The following is a 17621-nucleotide window of genomic DNA, read 5'->3' as shown; positions in this document are numbered from 1 at the left end:
AGCCATGGGATCTGGAGTGGGCAACCCGGGGGCGGGGGGGGCGCACAGCTCAGCCTCGCTTTGCCTGTCTGGTTCTCATTGGGGGGAACCATGGCTTGGGGCTCACTTTCTTCTAGGGTCCCCGGCTGGCTGGATGCTCTCTGGGGCCCCTGGCTGGAGTGCACCCTCTGTCTCAGTCCTTGCTCCTGTCTGTCCATCTGTCCTTAATGCCGCCTCTGTCTCCTCCAGCTGTCAGGTTGGGGGTTGGGCAGTCGGGGTGGGGTGCCCTTGCCGCACTGACGCTGTCTCCCCCTTGCAGACCTCACATGGTGAGCGGGGACAAGGAGCGGGATGAGAACCGAGAAGCCAAGCCTCGCTCGCTGCGCTTCACCTGGAGCATGAAGACAACGAGCTCCATGGAGCCCAACGAGATGATGAAGGAGATCCGCAAGGTGCTGGACGCCAACAGCTGCCAGTGCGAGCTGCAGGAGAAGTACATGCTGCTGTGCATGCACGGGGCACCCGGCCACGACTCCTTTGTGCAGTGGGAGATGGAGGTGTGCAAGCTGCCGCGGCTGTCGCTCAACGGCGTGCGCTTCAAACGGATAACGGGCACCTCCATGGCCTTCAAGAACATTGCCTCCAAGGTGGCCAACGAGCTCAAGCTTTAACCAGCCCCCTGCTGTGCTGCACCCCACGTGCCCTGGACCGGGACGAGGAGATACTGAGCTGCAGGATCTCCCCACGGCGGTGTGCCGGGGCACTGAGACGCAGACCCTCCTCTCTCGAGCTGTGTGCCTGGGAGAGGCATTGGAGACGCTTCTGCCCACCTTGCAAGGACCCACAGCCGTGCACCAGGACAGGGGGTGCAGAAACATGCCTTCTCTCCCCCACTGCTGTGCCGAGATGCCCCCTGGCCATGCACCAGGGGAGGGGGGCACAGCTGCCTCCTGTGCAGACATGCGCCCCCCAGAGCGCATTGGGGGGGGCCCAGAGCCGCACACTCCTCCCCTCGCAGGATTGTAATTAATTGGAGAAATGTTTATTTTTTGATACCCTGGTGGGGGCGGCATCAGAGACGGTGGCGGGGGGAGGACTGGGGGGCAGCATTGCCCCCCGCTGCCGCCAGCATGCAGGCTCCAGCAAATCGTGGTACTGCCCCTCATATGCCTGCCATGCTGGCCGGGAGCTCTTACCAAAAAGAGAAGTGCTTCAAAAGCCAGAGAAGTCCGCCCCCCCCTTTCCCACAATGCCTTTCACCTCTCACCCTTTCCCACAATGCCTTTCACCCAGCCTCCTGCACACGCTGACTTGCCCTTTCCCCACGGGGCAGGTTGCTTGGGGCTGGGCCTGCTGTGCTGGGCACTGAGGGCAGCTCCCACAGGCTGGGGCAGCAGCAGGAAGCTGGGAAAGCCAGGCCCCACCTTCCTGCGGGTGTCCCCATTGGGCATTAATATGGGGGTGGGGGTGTTGGCAGCCTCTCCCCCAGCCGGCTGTAGCATGAGAGCTCCCAGGCTGAGCCCCTGCCCTGAGTGGGGGCGATTGGGCCCAGGCGGACAAGCCCTTCCACAGCTCTGCTCACACTGAGGGGGTAATGCGGGAGGGGTGCTGCGGCTGTGCTGTGAGTTCCCCCTCCCCCCCAGCTTGGAGCACTTGGTTGACAGGCTCCCTCCGCCAGCTCATCCCGTCCCCCTCGGTCTGACAGTAGCTCCCCCAGCCTTCAAATGGGACCCCAGCTGTGCCATGTCAGAGACCCGATCGGGGTGGGGGGGTTCTTAGCTGCAGCCTCCTCTCCCCCACTGCCTATCCCTTGCTTGGATGGAGGGTGCAGATGGATGCATCCCCCCCCCCCCCCACCATGTGCATCTCGCAATTGGGGGATAGTTCATATCGAATCTCCCCGGTCCCAGGGTGACGTCCCCCAGGACAGGGGTGGGGGCGTCAGGCTGGAGGGGTCTGAGGCCTCTTCCCCCGGGGGGGCTGTGCCCTGAGCTGAGTCCCTGTCTTAGACACAATAAAGAGAATGTTTTTAACCTGCACTGCAGCTTTGGTGTTCTTCCCCCCAGCTCTAGGGCTGCCTCCCCCCCAAGCCCTGGAGCAGGCTGCCCCGGCCCGCATTGGGCACAGCTGGGTCCCCGGGGGGCATTGGAGGGGCTGTCAGGTGTCAGGAGGGAGCCCTGAGCTATCAGCGAGGGCCCATCTCTGGATCTGCCAGCTGCAGCTCAGCTTCCCCCTCTCTGCCCACCAGGGCTTTCGCTGTGCCCTCTGCCCCCTGGGACTGGCTGAGTGATGGGGGTGGACCCCCCCACTTTGTTCCCTAGCAGCAGTGGGCACTGCTGGGGGCCTACCCTGAGCAGTGGAAGGGGCCTAGAGTTCTGGGGAGGGGGAGAGTCAGGACTCCTGGGTTCTATCTAGCAACGGGGAGCTAGAGTGACACCTTCCCCCAGCCCATGTGCCTGGCCCTGGCCCCTGTCCTGTTCTCTGTGCCAGGGACAAGGAGTTATGGGAGCCACGATGCTGCAGGGACCCCCCATGCTGGACTTTGGATGATCCTGTCAGTGGGGGGCTGTTTGGAAATGCCACATGATCCCTGGGGGGGGGCAGGGCTGTTACCTGGCCTGGGAACAGGGGCTCCTCCCACTCTCCAGCCATTGGTTCTTGGCTCTGGCTCCCCCTCTGCCCGAGTAGTGGCAGGGGAAGGGGAGGCCTTGCCCACATGGCTGTGGTCCTGGTTGAGCCCAGAGCTGCTCCCGTGTTTTCTTGTTAGGCATTATATGGGGTGGGGTGCCCCCACAGGTACTTGAAGCCAAGAATAGGCAGGGGGAAGGCAGCAGCTGTGTGGTGGGAAGAGGGGGAAGAGGGTCTAACATCCCCCTCCAATCACAGCTGGCCCTGGCTTAGCAGGGCCCCCTCAGCCAGTGTTTCAGGGCCTAGCACTGGCTCCATTACCCGCTCCGCAACCTGGCTGTAGGATTTCCCGTGCTTCCCCCACCCCCCTTGCACTGGCTGCACTAACACCACCCCCGGCCAGGCTTCTCCATCCATCATAGCCACACTTGTGATGCTAAATAATGTACTTCCCTGCCCCGAGGGCTGTTCCTCCCCGTTCCCCTCCCCCCCCGATCTCTACCCCCCCACCCCAGCCTGTATATATCTGTACTGATACCTCGGTTTTGTGAGTGGTTTTTTTTGTTTTGTTTTGTTTTATTCTGATCAGAAAATGCCTTTTTTTTTTTTTTTTTAAATAAAAAACAAAAAAAAAATCTGCTCTGGCCCTGACGCTGCCCCCTGCTGGTGGGTCAGGGAATGGGCTCTATGCTGCCCCCTTCTTGCAGGTGGGGTGGGGTGGGCCCTGCCACTGTCCCCTCCTGGAGGGCTTTGGCCCCGCTGGGGCCCTGGAGCGGAGCTGTGATTCGATGTAGTTTTCCAGGTTCTAGATTAAAACTTTCTAGAAAGAGCCACTGCGGCCTCCTGTTTTGTATTCCTCCTCCTTTGTATTCCCCATGTCCCTCCTTCAGCTCCTGCTGGCCCTCCCCAACCCCAAAGGAGCTGCACAACTGGGGCTCTCTGGGCACTACCCCAGAGGCAACTGCAATGCAGCAGCAGGTGAGGGATCCTCTATATATACAGCCCCCCAGCACTGGGGGTGGAGGTTTGGCCTGAGCTTGGGCTGGAAGGTGCTGTAGAAATACTGGTTTTAGGGGGAGTCTTGGCTCCCCTCATGTGGCTGTTCTGGGTTCATCAGCCCTGCTCCGAGCTCTGCAGCTAGTGGAGGGCCCGGGGTTTGCTCATCCAAACACGTTGGGTTGGGCCCCAATGCTGCCCCTCTTCCAGGCACCCTGACAGTGAGCTGTAGAGGTGCAGGAGTCACAGGCTCCTTGGTGCTGCAGGCCCAGCCCAGCCCAGCGGAGGCCCCCAGCTGGACGATCCTAGAGGCACAAGCCTCACCCTGCGCTGTGTCCTAGCACTGGCAGGGCCCCTGTCCTGGGCACCCAGGCTCAAGGGGCTGGTTGTACAGGCCCATCCCAGCACCAGGAATCCAGGGCAGCAGGTTCTAGCCCAGCAGCTCCAGGGGTGTTGGCCCCTTAGACTGTCCCCACCACAGTGAATGCACCTTTCTTGGCCCTAACTGCTGATGGGTTCCCATCCTGCCCTTGGCCCCACCTGCCTGGCTGCTGCAAGGGGCGGCCACTCTAATGCCCCAGCCCAGTGGCAAGGTGGGTGAGGCAATAGCTCGTATTGGACCAGCTCTGGGGGTGGGGGGAGCCAGCCAAGCCTTCTGAGCTCCAGACGGGAAGAGCAGAGCTTGTATCTTCCCCAGCAGAAGCTGGTCCAGTAACAGCTGGTTCCTCACCTGCCTTCTCTGCTAGTCTGGGCCCCTGCTGCATCCAGCGGGGAGGGGCCAGACCCAGCCCGCCCAGGGCCGAGGAGCTGGCTGCTGTTCCCAGAGCTTTGCCTAAGCTTGGGGCTAAATCCTTGCTGGGGCTCCCACGTCAGTCTCTGCCTTGGCCGGGCTTGGGGGGGACATTGGCCCTGGGCACTGGGGGAAAGTGCCCCCGCTGAGTTGTGGGCTCAGCCCACCTCTAGCCCAAGAGCCAGGTGTGCCCATTGGCCAAGCACAGGCCCTTCCTGCCCCAGGCAATGGGGGGTGGGAGGCTCCAGGGAGTGCATGACGCCTCCACAGGGCAGGAATTGGGGCAGCTGATGTTTGGGGGGTCTGGGGTGGAGTGGGGGGGGGCAGGAGGGTGGCTGAGGGAATTGGAGCGGTGGGAGTCCTGAGGGAGATGGAGGGGCAGCACTTGGACGAACTCGGGACACATCTAGTAAAATACTTTTATTCAAAATGCAACATCAACGTAACCGCCTTCCCCGCCCCCAGCTCCTACCTTCCCCCACCCCACCCCTGGGGCTGCAGCTACTAGCCCTGCCTACAAATGCCCCATTGCCCAAAGCCCCCCTTCCCCCAGCAGAGCAGCATGCACCAAGCAAGGGGGGGGGGGGGGTCTCCATGGCTGTGCAGGTGCCTACTGAGCTGCTCTCCTCTAGATGGGGGAGGGGGGATGCCTGATCCCCACTCCCCAACTCTGTGCTTCTTCCAAGGCCTCTTCAATGCTGCTCCCCCCAACTCTCCTGCAGCGGCCTCACCCAGTGTTATCGCTGGTTACCCCCTTACCTGGACCCTGGCACTCAGGTCCCCCCTGGGAGCCCGTGCTGCCCCTCAAAGTGAGGGAGCTGTGCCCCATTTGGGAGGGGCTTTGTGCTACTCCTGCCCTTCAACACACAACCCCCCGCCCCCCAGCAACTGCTCTGCCAGCCAGGGGCCAGCGTCAGCTCCACCTCCCCCCAGTGCCAGGAGAACATTCCCGTGCCCATCCCCCCCTCAGGAGATACATCCCCCAGCTCATTCAGCCACAGGAGGGAGGCCCCCCCAACCCCCCAGGCTCCTAGGGGTGAGGAGGGGTCCCTGTCCTGCACGGGGCACGGCTCACCAGCAGGGGGCTGCCACCCCATTGAACTGATCCCTCTACAAGTAAAAAAAACCCCTCCCCCCCACTACCCCCATAGCTGGCATTGGTACCCACGCCCCTTCCTCAATTTTGCCTAGAGCCCAAATGGACCACCCTGGGGGGGGTCCTCTGCTCCCCAGAGGGGTTGGGTTCAGCCAATGCAAGTTCTTCAGTCTCTCCCCTCCCCTGGGGGGGGGGGTCCTAGAGCCACCCCTAGTGTGTCACTATGGGGTAGATGAAAGCCCTGACTCCTTAACCAAGCAGGATCCAGGGCACTAAGGAAGCAGGGGGCTTCAGTTGTCCTCCCCCCACCTCAGAGGGAGCTGGAGGACGGGGGAGGGGGCTCCAGAGCCACGCCCACCAGTGAGGAGGGGTGCTGGGGCCCCCGCCCATGGTTGCGGGAGGCAGCAGGCCGAATGAGTGGCGGGGGTGGCTGGTTGGGCGACAGTCTGGGCTGCAGGAAGCGACCCTGCTGGAGTGGGGGCGGCTGGCGGTGCAGCGTGGGTGCTGTGGGCAGCGTGGGCCGCAGCAAGGGGGGAGGCTGCGACAGCGTGGTGGGTGGCAGCCGGGGGGAGGCAGAGGGCAGAGCTGCTGCACTGGAGGCTGGGGGCTGCGGCTGCTGCTGGGCAGAGCGGGACACGGCTGTGATCTGCACCTGCAAGGAGAGAGCAGAGTGAGTGGGGAGCCATGCAGGGCGCCTGGGACTGGCAGGGGAGGGGGCCGTGGGTCGGACTGATGGGCCTTGGCTGGATGCGGGGCACCCAGGGCTGGCAGGGCAGGGGGCCGTGGGTCAGACTGCCGGGCCTTGGCTGGATGCGGGGCACCCAGAGCTGGCAGGGCAGGGGGCAGTGGGTCGGACTGACGGGGCTCAGCTGAACGTGTGGGGTGCCCGGGGCTGGCAGGGCAGAGGGCCATTGGTCAGACTGAGGGAAATGGCAGAGCTGGGGGCTGCGTGTGGCAGAATGAATGGCTGGGATGGCAGGGGGCTGCTGTTTAGATTGAGGGGCACCAGCTGGGCTGGGATTGGAGGGCTCTGTGGGTACAGGTCAGGGGTCTCACCCCTTCCTCACCTCATCGTCGTCCTCACTGCTGGCCAGTGAGACACTGGAGCTCTTGGTGTCATGGGGCGGGGAGCGGCCCCTTGGGGATCCCCCCTGCTCAGCCTCCCACTCCTGCAGCACCTCCTCCAGGTTGAAGCGGCGCCGGTAGCTGACGAAGAAGGTTTTCACCTGGGCCAGCGTCTTGTTGCCGATCACCCCAGCCACGGCCTGGAAATCCTTACCATACCTGCGGATGGCTGGAGAGAGGGGAGGGGGTCAGCTACCCAGGGGAGGCAGGGCCCCTGCATGCTGGGAGGAGTCCAGGGGCAGCTACCCACACGAGGGGGCACCAGCTACATCCCCAGGCTGGGGTCACTTAGAAACCCAGGGGGCAGCCGTGATGGGAGGGGTGTCTACACCCCCTCCCCGCCCCCACGCTCCCTCCCTGGAGCCTCCTCCCCCAGCCCCAGCTCACCCTGCACAGCCAGCAGCTGCTCATCTGTTGTCCAGCGTGAGTTGAACTTGCCGTTCCCCTGGCGGGAGAGTGGAGAGCATCAGGCTAGGACTCAGACCTGCCCTTCCCCTTGTGGCTGGTCCCACCCCTTCCCTCACCCTCCCATGGGGCTGGTACTGGGCTCGCACTTCCTCTCCCCAACCCTTGTGCCCCATGGGAGCTGGGCCCAGCACCTCACCTCCCCCAACAGGGGCTGGTTCCTTCTCCCCCTACATGGGGGTCGGTGCCCCTCATCTCACCTCGGGGGGCCGCAGCTTGTCGATCCCACCCTCCAGGGCCTGCTTCATGCTGCTGTTGATCTGCTTGATGCACTGGACCTGGGTGGATGGGGAGAGAAGGGGCCTGTAAGCAAGAGCTGGGGGCAAAGGGGTTCAGGGGTTACCTGGTGCTTGATGGAGACAAACTGCAGTTCGAGGTGGCGCAGCACCAGGGTGCCCAGATCAGGGCTGGGAGGTTGATAGGCTGATGGGGGGGGTCAGGGTTACCTGGCACTTGAGGGAGACGATCTGTGAGTCGAGGTGGTGCAGCGCCAGGGTGCCCATGGCAGGGCTGGGGGGTTGGCAGGTGTGATGGGGGGTCGGGGTTACCTGGCGCTTGAGGGAGACGAGCTGTGAGTCGAGGTGGCGCAGTGCCAGGGTGCCCACGTCAGGGCTGGCCGATATGCCAGCGATGTCATCCTGGCTCAGGTACATGCCCTTGGGGGGGCGCCGGCGCGAGCGCAGTGGGTGGTGCCGATACTGCGACAGCTGCGCCTCCTTCCTCACAGGCCCTGAGCCCGATCCTGGGCCCGGCCGGCTGCTCGGCGGCTTCTGGTAGCTTGGCTGGGCAGGGAATGGAGCTGGTCTGAGTACAGCGCCCCCTAGGGATCCCTGCTGCAGCACAGTGCCACGGACTGGCTCCTCCCACAGCACCCCCCACACCATCCCATGGCACAGTGCCCCCTACTGACCTCCTGCTGACCCCTGAAGCACAGTGCCCTCTAATGATCCACTGCAGCCCAGGGTCCCCTCTCCCACCCCTCAAAGCACAGAGCCCAAGCAAGTGGGGATGTGCCCTCCCCCACCCACCTGCCTGCGAGCCATCCCACCCCCAACCCCTCACCTCCTTCTTGGGGTCCATGGCATCAAACTCCCCCTCGCTGGCTGCCCGTCCCTCCTCCATCTCGTCGTTACTGGGGGGGAGCATGGCATGGGTTAGAGGGGATGGTACCAAGAATCCCAGGCTGCCCCCCAACCAGACTCCCCAGCCCCTACCCTCCACAACCTCACCACAAACCCCCTGTCCCCACCATCTGCCCTCCACCCCCCCCATGGCCATCTAGCCTGCCCTGCTTCCCTCACCCAGAACCCCCACCCTGCCCACCCCTGTACCTCCCCCCTCCCATACCTCACCTGTCATCTCTCTCCTTCTTGCTGAGCAGCCGGCGGGCCTGTCGGTCCATGACACTTGTGCGGCTCCTTGTCTTCTTCCAAGAGTAGTAATACTTCACCAGGCTGGGGATCAGCTTGTCGGGGAGCTGGGGACAGATAAGGGAGGGGGTCAGATGCCTTGGGGGGAGTGGGGAGGTTGAGGTGCTTGGCAGGGGGTGAATGGGGGGAATACGATATCTGGGAATGGAGTGGTGAGGTGCTTGGGGAGATTGAATGGTCCAGGGAGGGATGGGATGACAAGGAAGGGGAGAGAGCAGGAGGAGATGCTTGTTGAGGGGAGAGACTCAAGAGAGGGATGGGATGCTGGGTGTGGGAGGGGTGGGAGGAGATGCCTGCTGCAGGGGAGACTGGAGGGAGGGATGGGAATGTGGGGAAGGGGGAGATGCATGGGGAGGAAGAGATGGGATACCAGGGGTATGAGGGTCATAGACTGGAGGCAGAGATGGGATGCGGGGGGGCAGGGGTGGGAGGAGGGAGGGATGGGATGCAGTGGGGGTGGGCGAGGGGTGGGAAGAGATGCTGGGGGAGAGTGATGGGGTGAGGGATGGGATGCCAGAGGTATGAGGGGGAGAGCAGACGCTGGTGGGGGGAAGAGACTGGAGGGAGAGATGGGATGTGGGGGGGCAGGGGAGGAGATGCAGGGGGAAGGAGAGATGGGATGCATGGGGAAAAAGTAGGAGGGGGAGAGGAAGGAGAAGCCTGCCAGGATCCCCATGGGAAGGAAGGTGGGCTCCCAGCTATGGAGGGTACAGGAAGTCCCCACCCCCATGCCAGGCCCCTTTGGGGTGAGGTAGCACCATCACACAAGGTAGGGGGGTTGGCATATATCACATATGTTGGCTGCAGGGGGAGATGGGGACATGGTGGCATATACCATCAGCTGGGTGTGGGGAGGGGGGGCAGTGCAGTCATTAGCACATACCACCTGCTGGCTGCAGGGGGCGAGACAGTGGCAAATGCCATTTGGTCACTGTGGAGGAAAGAGAGGGTGCCATATACTATCTATTAGCTGCAGCGGAGGGAGGGGGGCACATACCTTCCACTGGCTATGGGAGTAGGGGGTGGCACAAACTATCTTTGCTAGCTGCCAGGTGGTGGTTGGTGGCATGTACCATCTTTGCTGGCTGCTGGGTGGGGATGCATGGAACATACTATGTGATGGCTGGGGGGGCAATTGTAGCATATGCCAATTCTGTTGGCTACAGGAGGGATGGCAGGTACCATCTGTTGGCTGGGGGGAGCAGGCATGTCAGGTGCCATCTGCTGGTTGTGCGACAGGGGGCAGGTGCCATGTGCCAGCTGCAAGGAGATTGTAGGTACCATGTGCTGGTTGTATGGGGGAGAGGAGTGCAGTGGAATGTACCATCTGCTTGTTTGCAAGGGGTGAGTTGCAAGCACCATCTGCTGGCTGAGGGGGTGTAATAGGCACGTACCATCTGCTGGATGCGTGCGAAGCTCTTGCCATGGAAGCTGAACGCCTGCTCGAATAGCACCTTGTCCTCCACCGTCCACTCGTCTGGAAAGGGCGTGAAGTTGGCCAGGTCAGCCAGAGACTTCTCCACATCATGCTTGTGCCACAGCAGCATCCCCAGGGCCTGGGGTGATATGGGGGGTGAGAGGGGCAGCAGCATCCACAGGGTGGGGAGGGGACGATGAGATGGGGATGATGGGGATCCCCAGGATGGAATGAGGGAGATGAGCTAGGGTGAGGTTTGCTGTGTCCTGGAGGTAGGGTAGGGGAGATGTTTTCCCTGGGGTTGGGGAAGATGATGAGACAGGGCAGGAGTGGTCAGCGTCCCCAGGGCAATGGAGGGTGGGTGAGATGGGGGCAAGAGGGTTAAGTATCCCAAGGATGGGGTAGAATCCTTGGGGGGGCTGTTGGGGAGGGCCAGGTCAGGCATCCCGGGGCATGGTGAGGTAAGATGGGGTTGTATCCCTGGGACCTGGGGGACACAAGAATCAAAAGGGCCAAATTCTGTGGGATCTACCCCCACACGGCTGCCCCATGCAGTGTGCGGGGTGGGAGCAATCTACCTGCTCAATGTTGTAGCCATGCTTGTCCTTGGCCATTGCAATGTATTTGTCCACTGGGCGGGAGAGAAGAGATGAGACAAGTCATCAGGACAACTTCCTGCAGGACCCTTCCCTTCCCTCCCAACTCCCACCACCAGACGTATCACATCCGCTATGCAGATCGGCCTGAGACAGCACAGCACATGCATGGCAGGGGGTGTCTGATGCCAAGTGTGTATTGGGCAGGGGTTGGTGTGATACTGAATGTGCATGTGCGGGGAGGGGAAGTGTCTAACACTGAGTCTATGTGTGGGAGGGGTCTGATACCAGTCATGTGTGCACAGCTGTGCCAGAGAGGGCGGGGGAGGGGGGGAGGGTGCGTGCATGTGGGGACATGCCGGGAAGGGATGTGCATGCACGGTGGGTGTGTCTGATGTGGGGGCATGCATGTCGGGTGGGTGTCTGATACATAGGGGTGTGCACGAATGGGGTGTCTGATGTGGGGTTATGCATGCGGGGTGCACCTGTGATACACGAGAGGTGCACGCAGGGTGGTGTCTCTGGTACCTGAGGGGTGTGCATGCAAGGGGGGTGTCTGATGCTGTGGGGCTGGATGTTTGTCTCTCTGTGTTGGGGTCTGAGATCAGCAAGTGTGAGACCCATCCAGCCCCCCTGCCCCGTCTCACCCAAGGGCTGTGTGGGAGTGACAGGCCAGACATTCTAAACCCACATTCCCCCTGTACCCCTGCAGTGCAAGAAGTTGATCCCCAGAGTGGACCCTCCCCACTCCATTTCTCTGATCCCAACCCTGCCCTGCCCTGCAGGATGGGGAAGCAGGGTCCTGGGCAGTGAATATCTCTAGAAGGAGGGGGGCAAGCCATGGCCATCTCCCCCAGGTCCTAAACCCCACTGGAGCAAGAGCCGAAGAGTTAGAAATGACTCATCTAGAGCATCTGTGGGGAAAAGCAGAGGGGAGGAGCAGCATGTGGGGGCCAGGGGAGGAGTAAGGGGGCAGTATGCTGGGCGGGGCAGAGGGGATTGCTAGGCCAAGGAAAGGGGGAGAGAGATTTGCTGCCCATGGGAAAGGGGGGCAGCACACTGGGCATGGGGGGAGGGGTTTGCTAGGGGCAGCTGTGCACTGGGCTAGGGAAGGCATTCTGGGCTTGGGGGGCAAAGGGGATTGCTGGGTGGGGGGGGCGCAGCCCTCTGAGCTGTGGAGGTTGCTGGGTGGGCCCGGGGGGATAGAGCTTGGGGAGGGGAGGAGGTAGCATGCTGGGCTGGCAAACAAGGGGGCTGTGGGAGATGGGAGAGATGGGCAGTGCACTGGGCCAGGGGAAAGAGGCAGTGAGCTAGGCGTGGGCAGGGACGAAGAGAGGGCCATGTGCTGAGCTGGATTGGGGCATTGACTGGCAGGGGAAGGGGGCATTGCTGTGCCAGAGGAGGGGGAGAGGGGTTGCTGGGCTGGTGCCTTGCCCAGTCAGGGGAGCGGGAGGGGGAAACAGCCACAGCCAGCAGGTGCCCTGGCTGTGGTGCCCATGTGCTAATGATAGAGGCTGGGGCTGCTCACATTTGGCATCTGACACGCAGTGGTTGGGCGACCAGACCAGCATCCCCTTCAGCTCCTTGTTGCTGTAGCGAGCGGGGCTTTCTGCATCAGACAGACAGGAGACAAAGGGTCAGCACAGAGCTCCCCCTGCCAGACACTCCTGGGCCCCATTCATCACAGCCCCCAAGCCCCTGCTCCGCTCTAGGATTCACCCCACAAAATGAAGAGGGCAGCAGGAACCAAGACCCCACAGCTCTGCCAGTGCCCCTCAATCCTGACCCACAGCCCCCGGTTATGCTCCACCCACCGCACAGCTCTGATGATGCCCCTCAACCCCAACCCACAGCCACAGTGAGAGAAAAGCAACTGTACTGAGCCCCCCAGCAGCCCAGCTGGCAGTGGAGGCAGCTGTAGCTCTATGCCAGGAAAAGCTTCTTGCTGTGCCAATGCACAAGTGTGGGGAGGAGAGATTATGGGCACAGTCAGGCCCAGAGTATGTTGCTCTGCTCCTGGTAATGGGGGAGGTGGGGCGTTGGGAGGGCAGGCACCATACATGGAGGAAGCGAGTACACTTTTCCCCTCTGCTCCTCCGCCCTTTTGAACCTTAACAAAGCCCAGCACCCCGATTCAATCCCACCCAGGCACTGTCTTGGGGGAGGGGGCTCCCTCAACATGTGAGGGGGGGAAGGCTGCCTGCAGACAGACAAACCCCCCACTCCTCTCTCTGCTCCCCCCATCAAGCCCTCACTGAGTGAGGCTGGGTGGGTACAGCCATTGATCCTGGGAGACTGGAGTTAGGATTTCTAAAGAGTCGTGCCCCCTGCTGTCTCTGCCCCTCCCCAGGAATCCAGACGGCATCAGTACCCTTACCTGGCTTGCACTCAGGGATCACAGCTTGGTAATCAGCCCCCACCCGAATCATGCTGTCTACAAGGGAAGGAGAGGGGCAGGTGTAAGGGAGCAGCTGCAGTTGAAGGAGAGAACCCAGGAGTTAGTCCCTCAACCCCTAGCTGCCCTCCCCTAAGGGAGGGAAATCTTGGACTTTCCTGTGAGTTCCAAGCTCCCATAGAACAGGGCTGAGATGTGACATGGATTAGTTGGGAGGCCCCCCCAAGATGCTGCAGGAAGTGATGGCTCAGTAGGGGGTACTCTCCTCTCCAGTCAGTGCAGATCCCAGTGCAGCACTAGGGGGAGCTATGCTGCAGGGAGCTGGGCAGGGGGCTCAGTAGGGGGTGCTCTCCCCTGCAGTCAGTGCTGACCCCAGTGCCCCAGTTAAGCACTAGGGGGCGCTGTGCTGCATGAAGTGAGATGGGGCTCATTAGGGGGCTCTACCCTCCCAGTCAGTGCTGGCCCTAATGCAGTATTAATTCCTAGCTCTGGTAATACCATTCTTCCTAAATACTCGGTCAAATAAGTACAGCTTCTCCTTCACTTCCCAAACTACAGTGTAGCTTTGTTTAGCTGTTAATCAGCCCAGACAGCCCTCCCCAGAGATGGCTGCATCTCAGCACCAGGCCAGGGATCCCTGTATATAAACAGCCCTCGCGGCCCCTGCGCCCCCCCCCCGCGCAGCTGCATATCAGAGTTGGACAAGCAATCTAGCCCTAGACGCACTGGTCCACGGGGGGTGGGGGGCTACACTATCCCATTCCCCTCTCTACTTCCCACCCCACCCCTGGCTCTCTTTCCCAGGAAGCCCGACTTGTCACAGCTGCAGCCTGATCTGGAAGCATTTAGCCAGCGCCTGCCAAGGAGCTGCCCTGCTTTCACTTTCCGGCACGGGGCCCAAGAAACACACGCAAGGGAGGGGGAGATGGGGAGAGGACGTGGTTGGGGGAGGTCTGCTCCTACGAGGATCCCACACCCACAGGCAAGCTAGAATGGGAAGGGCTCCCAGCTGTTGATGGGTACCACCCAGGTAGTTACCCCCTTCCTGAACACTATATAACCCCCACCCTCCAGGATGCACCCCACCCCCAGCAGGGGGTGGTGGCTGCCTGTAGCGCAGCTGTGACAGGCGCTCTCGCTGGGGAGGAGGGGGGTGTCTTTGGCAGAATTTCCCAGTATCTTGACCAGCTGGGGGCGGTGGGACACCACCCCCCTGCACACTTGGAGGAAGAACATGAGAGGTCTCGGAGGTGAGACCCCCCCCCTTTCCTTAGCGATGGGCTAACAGGGCTGGCAAGGGAGGGTGTCCAAACAGCAGACTAGCACTCCACCCTGTTGACTCCCCACCCCATACTCCTGGGTTGTTTGTGCCTCCCCAGAGCCAGCAGCAAAGGGGCGTAACTGTCCCCCCACACACATTCCCCGAACGGATTCCACATGGCCGGTGGGAGGAATCGGCCGCTCTAATCTCCTCGGAGCCCCCCAGCACATCCCTTGCTGGCGCTGGTGTGCGGCGGGGGGAGGGGGGCTAACAAAGCCGGCTGACGCTGGGAGGCAGCAGGCACACACGAGGGCGCCAGGGGACAATGGGGTCGAATCTGTTAGCAAAAGCAACCTTCCAGTGATGCCCCGGCTCTTTGTTCAGCCGGGAGCGACCCTTTGCTCACCCTGGGGCTAAGTTTGGGAAGGGGTTGCCCCCCCCAACACCCCAGTGTTGTTCTGTGTGTCGTCGTCCCCGCCGCTCCCAGGGATCGGGCCCCAGCTGGGATTGCAGGAGAAATAATATTCCAGCATTGTTGTATTCTACACTGTATTCTAGTCCCGGGCCGCCCCGGCTAACCCCAGGAGCCATGGCGGTCACCACGTCTCTCTGTTGGACGCCAGGTGAGGAGGGGATCCCGAGACGCCTTAGAAAGTGGGGTTAATTCAAGTCACTAGGGAGATAGCATCCTCCCTCCCCGCGCGCTTCCCGATTCTGGGGGAACCGGGCCACACGCTGTCACTTCCCCAGACCCGGGAAGTTGTCGCCAGCTCCCTATCCCTGACCCTTAGGGCCTCGCACTCCAGCGGAGTTTTTCTCCTCCACGGGAAGATGCGGTCTGCAAGCGTGGCGTGACCTCCCCGTCCACACGCGTGGCGCACCACGACCCCCCCTCGACCGCACGCGTGGCGTGAGCCCCCACCAAGTCCACACTCGTGGCGTGTCACGACCCCCCAGTCCACATGCGTGTAGCAAGTGAATCATCCTCGGCTCCCGTTCCGGGACACGCACGCGTAATCCGTGTGTGGAGTGGACCGTAGCTGGCTCCCTGCCCCTTGCACAATAGCTGTGCCCCCAGCCTGGCACTTACCATGCGAATGCTCTTCTTCGCTGCTCTCATCCTCCGAGGTCTGATGATTGCCATTGGTGGCCGATTTCGCCCGGCTCCTCGACAGGATCCCGGAGGCTGGGCCGGATTTTTCCATCACGGAAGGCATTGCCCCCCCAGCTCCCTCTGCTTTGCGGCCCCCTCCACCACAGGAATCCCCCCCTTTAGCTCTGGTTCAGGGTGGAGGACACGCGCGCGCTGGTCGGTGGCGACTTGAAACAATCCAAAATTAAAACAGCGAAGGGGCGAAACTTACAACCCCAGAAAAATCCATGGGGGGCGGATCCCAGGGTGGAGGGATCCCCAAAATTCCCTGCAAAGGGGGGAGGATTTCAGGGTTTCTTTTCCCAGACTGAAATCTTTCCTCCCATTCAAAAGTTTCCCAAACTCCCCTGAAATGAGGGGGGGGGGGGACTTTCCAACAAACCCCTTTGCTCCCAACACCTGAAATTCCAGATGCTTCTCCCCCCCGCAAAAAATAACCTACCAAATGCAAAAAACGGGGAGGGAGTTGGGTTAAAAATTAGGGATTTCCCCCCAACTCTCCCCTGGGGACGATCTGACCCCAGTTTCCTTCTATGGCTTCTTTCTTCTTCCAAAGATGTAGCAACTTGTGCACAAAAATAAAAGTGACCTCCAGGAGTAAGGGGTGGAAATGGAGTAGGGGGTCCTGATTCCAGGGGCTGGGGATGCTGCAAGAAGAGGGGGGTTGACTCAGTGTGTGTGGTGGAGGGGGGAACCCTGGTGGGAAAGTTGCGTGGGCAGGAGGCTTTACAGGAGCTCCTGTGCCTGCCTCCGTCTCTCCTCACACACACACACAATGAGAGTCAGACTGGAGCTTCCTCGGTCGGCTCCTGCTGCTTGCTGCTGCTGGGGAAAAGTAGTTCCAGCTCCCCTGGCCTCAGCACCTCCCAGCTGAACCCATCCGCCTGGATGCACATCTGGCCAGAGGGGGGCAGGCAGGGGCAAGAGGCAGGCAGAAGGAGGGGGAGAGAGAGTTGAGCCCAGATGTGTATGTAAGGAGGGGGATGTACTGAATGAGAGGAGCTGCTGGGTGGGTCTTTATGTTGTCTTTTAAAATGCCACTCTCCCTGCAGAAGGGATGAAAGAGAGAAAATGAGAGAAATGGAGGGCTGTTCAGAGACAGAGACACCCAGGGGTGCTGGAATCATTTGTATAGTAGGGGTCCTAAGAGCCATTGAACCAAACTGTAAACCCTGAGTAGAATGGAAGCCACTTCAAGTCAAGGGGTGCAGCATCCCCAGCATCCCTAATTCCAGCACCTATGGAGACAGCCCCCACCCCAGCAGGCTAGAGGACCTAGCTTTTTCAATGGGTATATTTCTCCCCACCCAGTACACACCCTCCCCCTTCTGCCTATTGCACTGTATGCCTTCTTGGACCAGATGTGCTTAGCGTATGTGAATGAATATAGATAAATGGATAGATGAATAGAATAGATATGCATACATAGATTTAAATATGTATATAGAGAGCTAGATTAGATAAAGGAGTATATATGGGGAGAAATAGAGATGGATAAATGGAGAGGTATGTGGGGTGATAGATGGATATTTATGGATAGATGGATCAATAGATAGAGGTGTATGTATGGGGATGGATGGTAGATAGGTAGATAGAGGGGTGTGTATAGGAACAGATGGATAGCTAGATATAGCTATAACATCTATTCTCTCAGCCTATCACTTCTAGGAGAATCCCTTGTAATATATTTATTAGCACAGTATTAACATTGTTTTCTTATGTTTATGTGAAGTAAATTAATGCTTCCTTCGATTTTTTTTTCTTTTTACCTTTCTAGCCCTCCTGTCACTGGATAGCCACCCCAGGGAACACATGGGGGTGGGGGGAGGTGTAAAATATACCCTAGCAGCTATTCAATGGCACTTTAAATAAAGGAGAAGTGGACATCCTCAAGTAAAACTCAAATCTATCTAAGTAGTATAGGCAGAGCTCATACTTACCCAATACTTCCCATTATTAGAGCCTGTTTTCAGTTGCTTATAACTTTGCCAAACTTTAACCATTCAGCCTGAAATTTTCCATGCTGGGTGTCTGCCTCAAGAAGAACTTTTTTGGCAAATCTCAGCAAAAACAGTTCAGCCATTCCTGAGAATGAGATTAGGGAAAAATACATTGTTTGGCCCATGCTAACAATATTAAGAATAAACTCACGCCCTACTCACACCCCCAACCTCAGGAAGGGATCAAAGGGGTTAATAATCCAATGGAGATTTTAAGGCACATTTTTGCTAATAGCTGGATTTTGCCAGCTGGTTTTAAACCCTCCCCCACTTTTGCATAAAGTTCTGAG

At 60.1% G+C, this 17621-nt stretch overlaps 2 protein-coding genes across 30 annotated transcripts in view; one reads left to right on the top strand and one right to left on the bottom strand.

Moving 5' to 3' along the window:
* The window catches only part of MARK2 (microtubule affinity regulating kinase 2), a 105670-nt gene extending 102234 nt beyond the window's left edge, over positions 1 to 3436 (top strand). For all 28 annotated transcript variants that reach the window (XM_043550803.1, XM_043550800.1, XM_043550796.1 and 25 more), the window contains one exon: positions 299 to 3436. In XM_043550803.1, the coding sequence (XP_043406738.1) occupies positions 299 to 650 (352 nt within the window). In that variant the 3' untranslated portion in view covers positions 651 to 3436. The remainder of the gene's footprint in view (positions 1 to 298) is intronic.
* A 1589-nt stretch (positions 3437 to 5025) lies between these two features.
* Positions 5026 to 16162, bottom strand: RCOR2 (REST corepressor 2). 2 transcript variants are annotated; one of them, XM_037905650.2, is made up of 12 exons: positions 15269 to 16162; positions 12900 to 12956; positions 12051 to 12131; positions 10505 to 10557; positions 9904 to 10065; positions 8432 to 8556; positions 8142 to 8211; positions 7526 to 7861; positions 7280 to 7357; positions 7002 to 7059; positions 6557 to 6783; positions 5026 to 6141 (listed from the first exon to the last, which is right to left on the bottom strand). In XM_037905650.2, exons 1-12 carry the CDS (start codon positions 15393 to 15395, stop codon positions 5800 to 5802), a joined length of 1716 nt encoding a protein of 571 aa, XP_037761578.1. In that variant the 5' UTR covers positions 15396 to 16162; the 3' UTR covers positions 5026 to 5799. The 2 variants fall into 2 exon arrangements, with proteins under 2 accessions (XP_037761578.1, XP_037761579.1); XM_037905651.2 differs by having other exon boundaries at positions 7628 to 7861.
* Between the last annotated feature and the right edge of the window lie 1459 nt (positions 16163 to 17621).

This window comes from Chelonia mydas, chromosome 7 (genome assembly GCF_015237465.2).
Source record: "Chelonia mydas isolate rCheMyd1 chromosome 7, rCheMyd1.pri.v2, whole genome shotgun sequence".
Lineage (NCBI taxonomy): Eukaryota > Metazoa > Chordata > Testudines > Cheloniidae > Chelonia > Chelonia mydas.
Note: the sequence above shows the minus strand (reverse complement) of the source record. Positions and strands in the feature narration are given on the sequence as shown.

What these genes read in the sequence shown, in the direction of transcription:
- RCOR2 (XM_037905650.2), bottom strand. Translation starts at nt 15,395, where the DNA reads ATGCCTTCCGTGATGGAAAAATCCGGCCCAGCCTCCGGGATCCTGTCG. An exon ending in CCATGGACCCCAAGAAGGAG is followed by an intron (nt 7,862 to 8,141) that starts GTGAGGGGTTGG and finishes TTCCCTGCCCAG; the next exon opens with CCAAGCTACCAGAAGCCGCC. An exon ending in GCAGCTGCTGGCTGTGCAGG is followed by an intron (nt 6,784 to 7,001) that starts GTGAGCTGGGGC and finishes CCCTCTCTCCAG; the next exon opens with CCATCCGCAGGTATGGTAAG.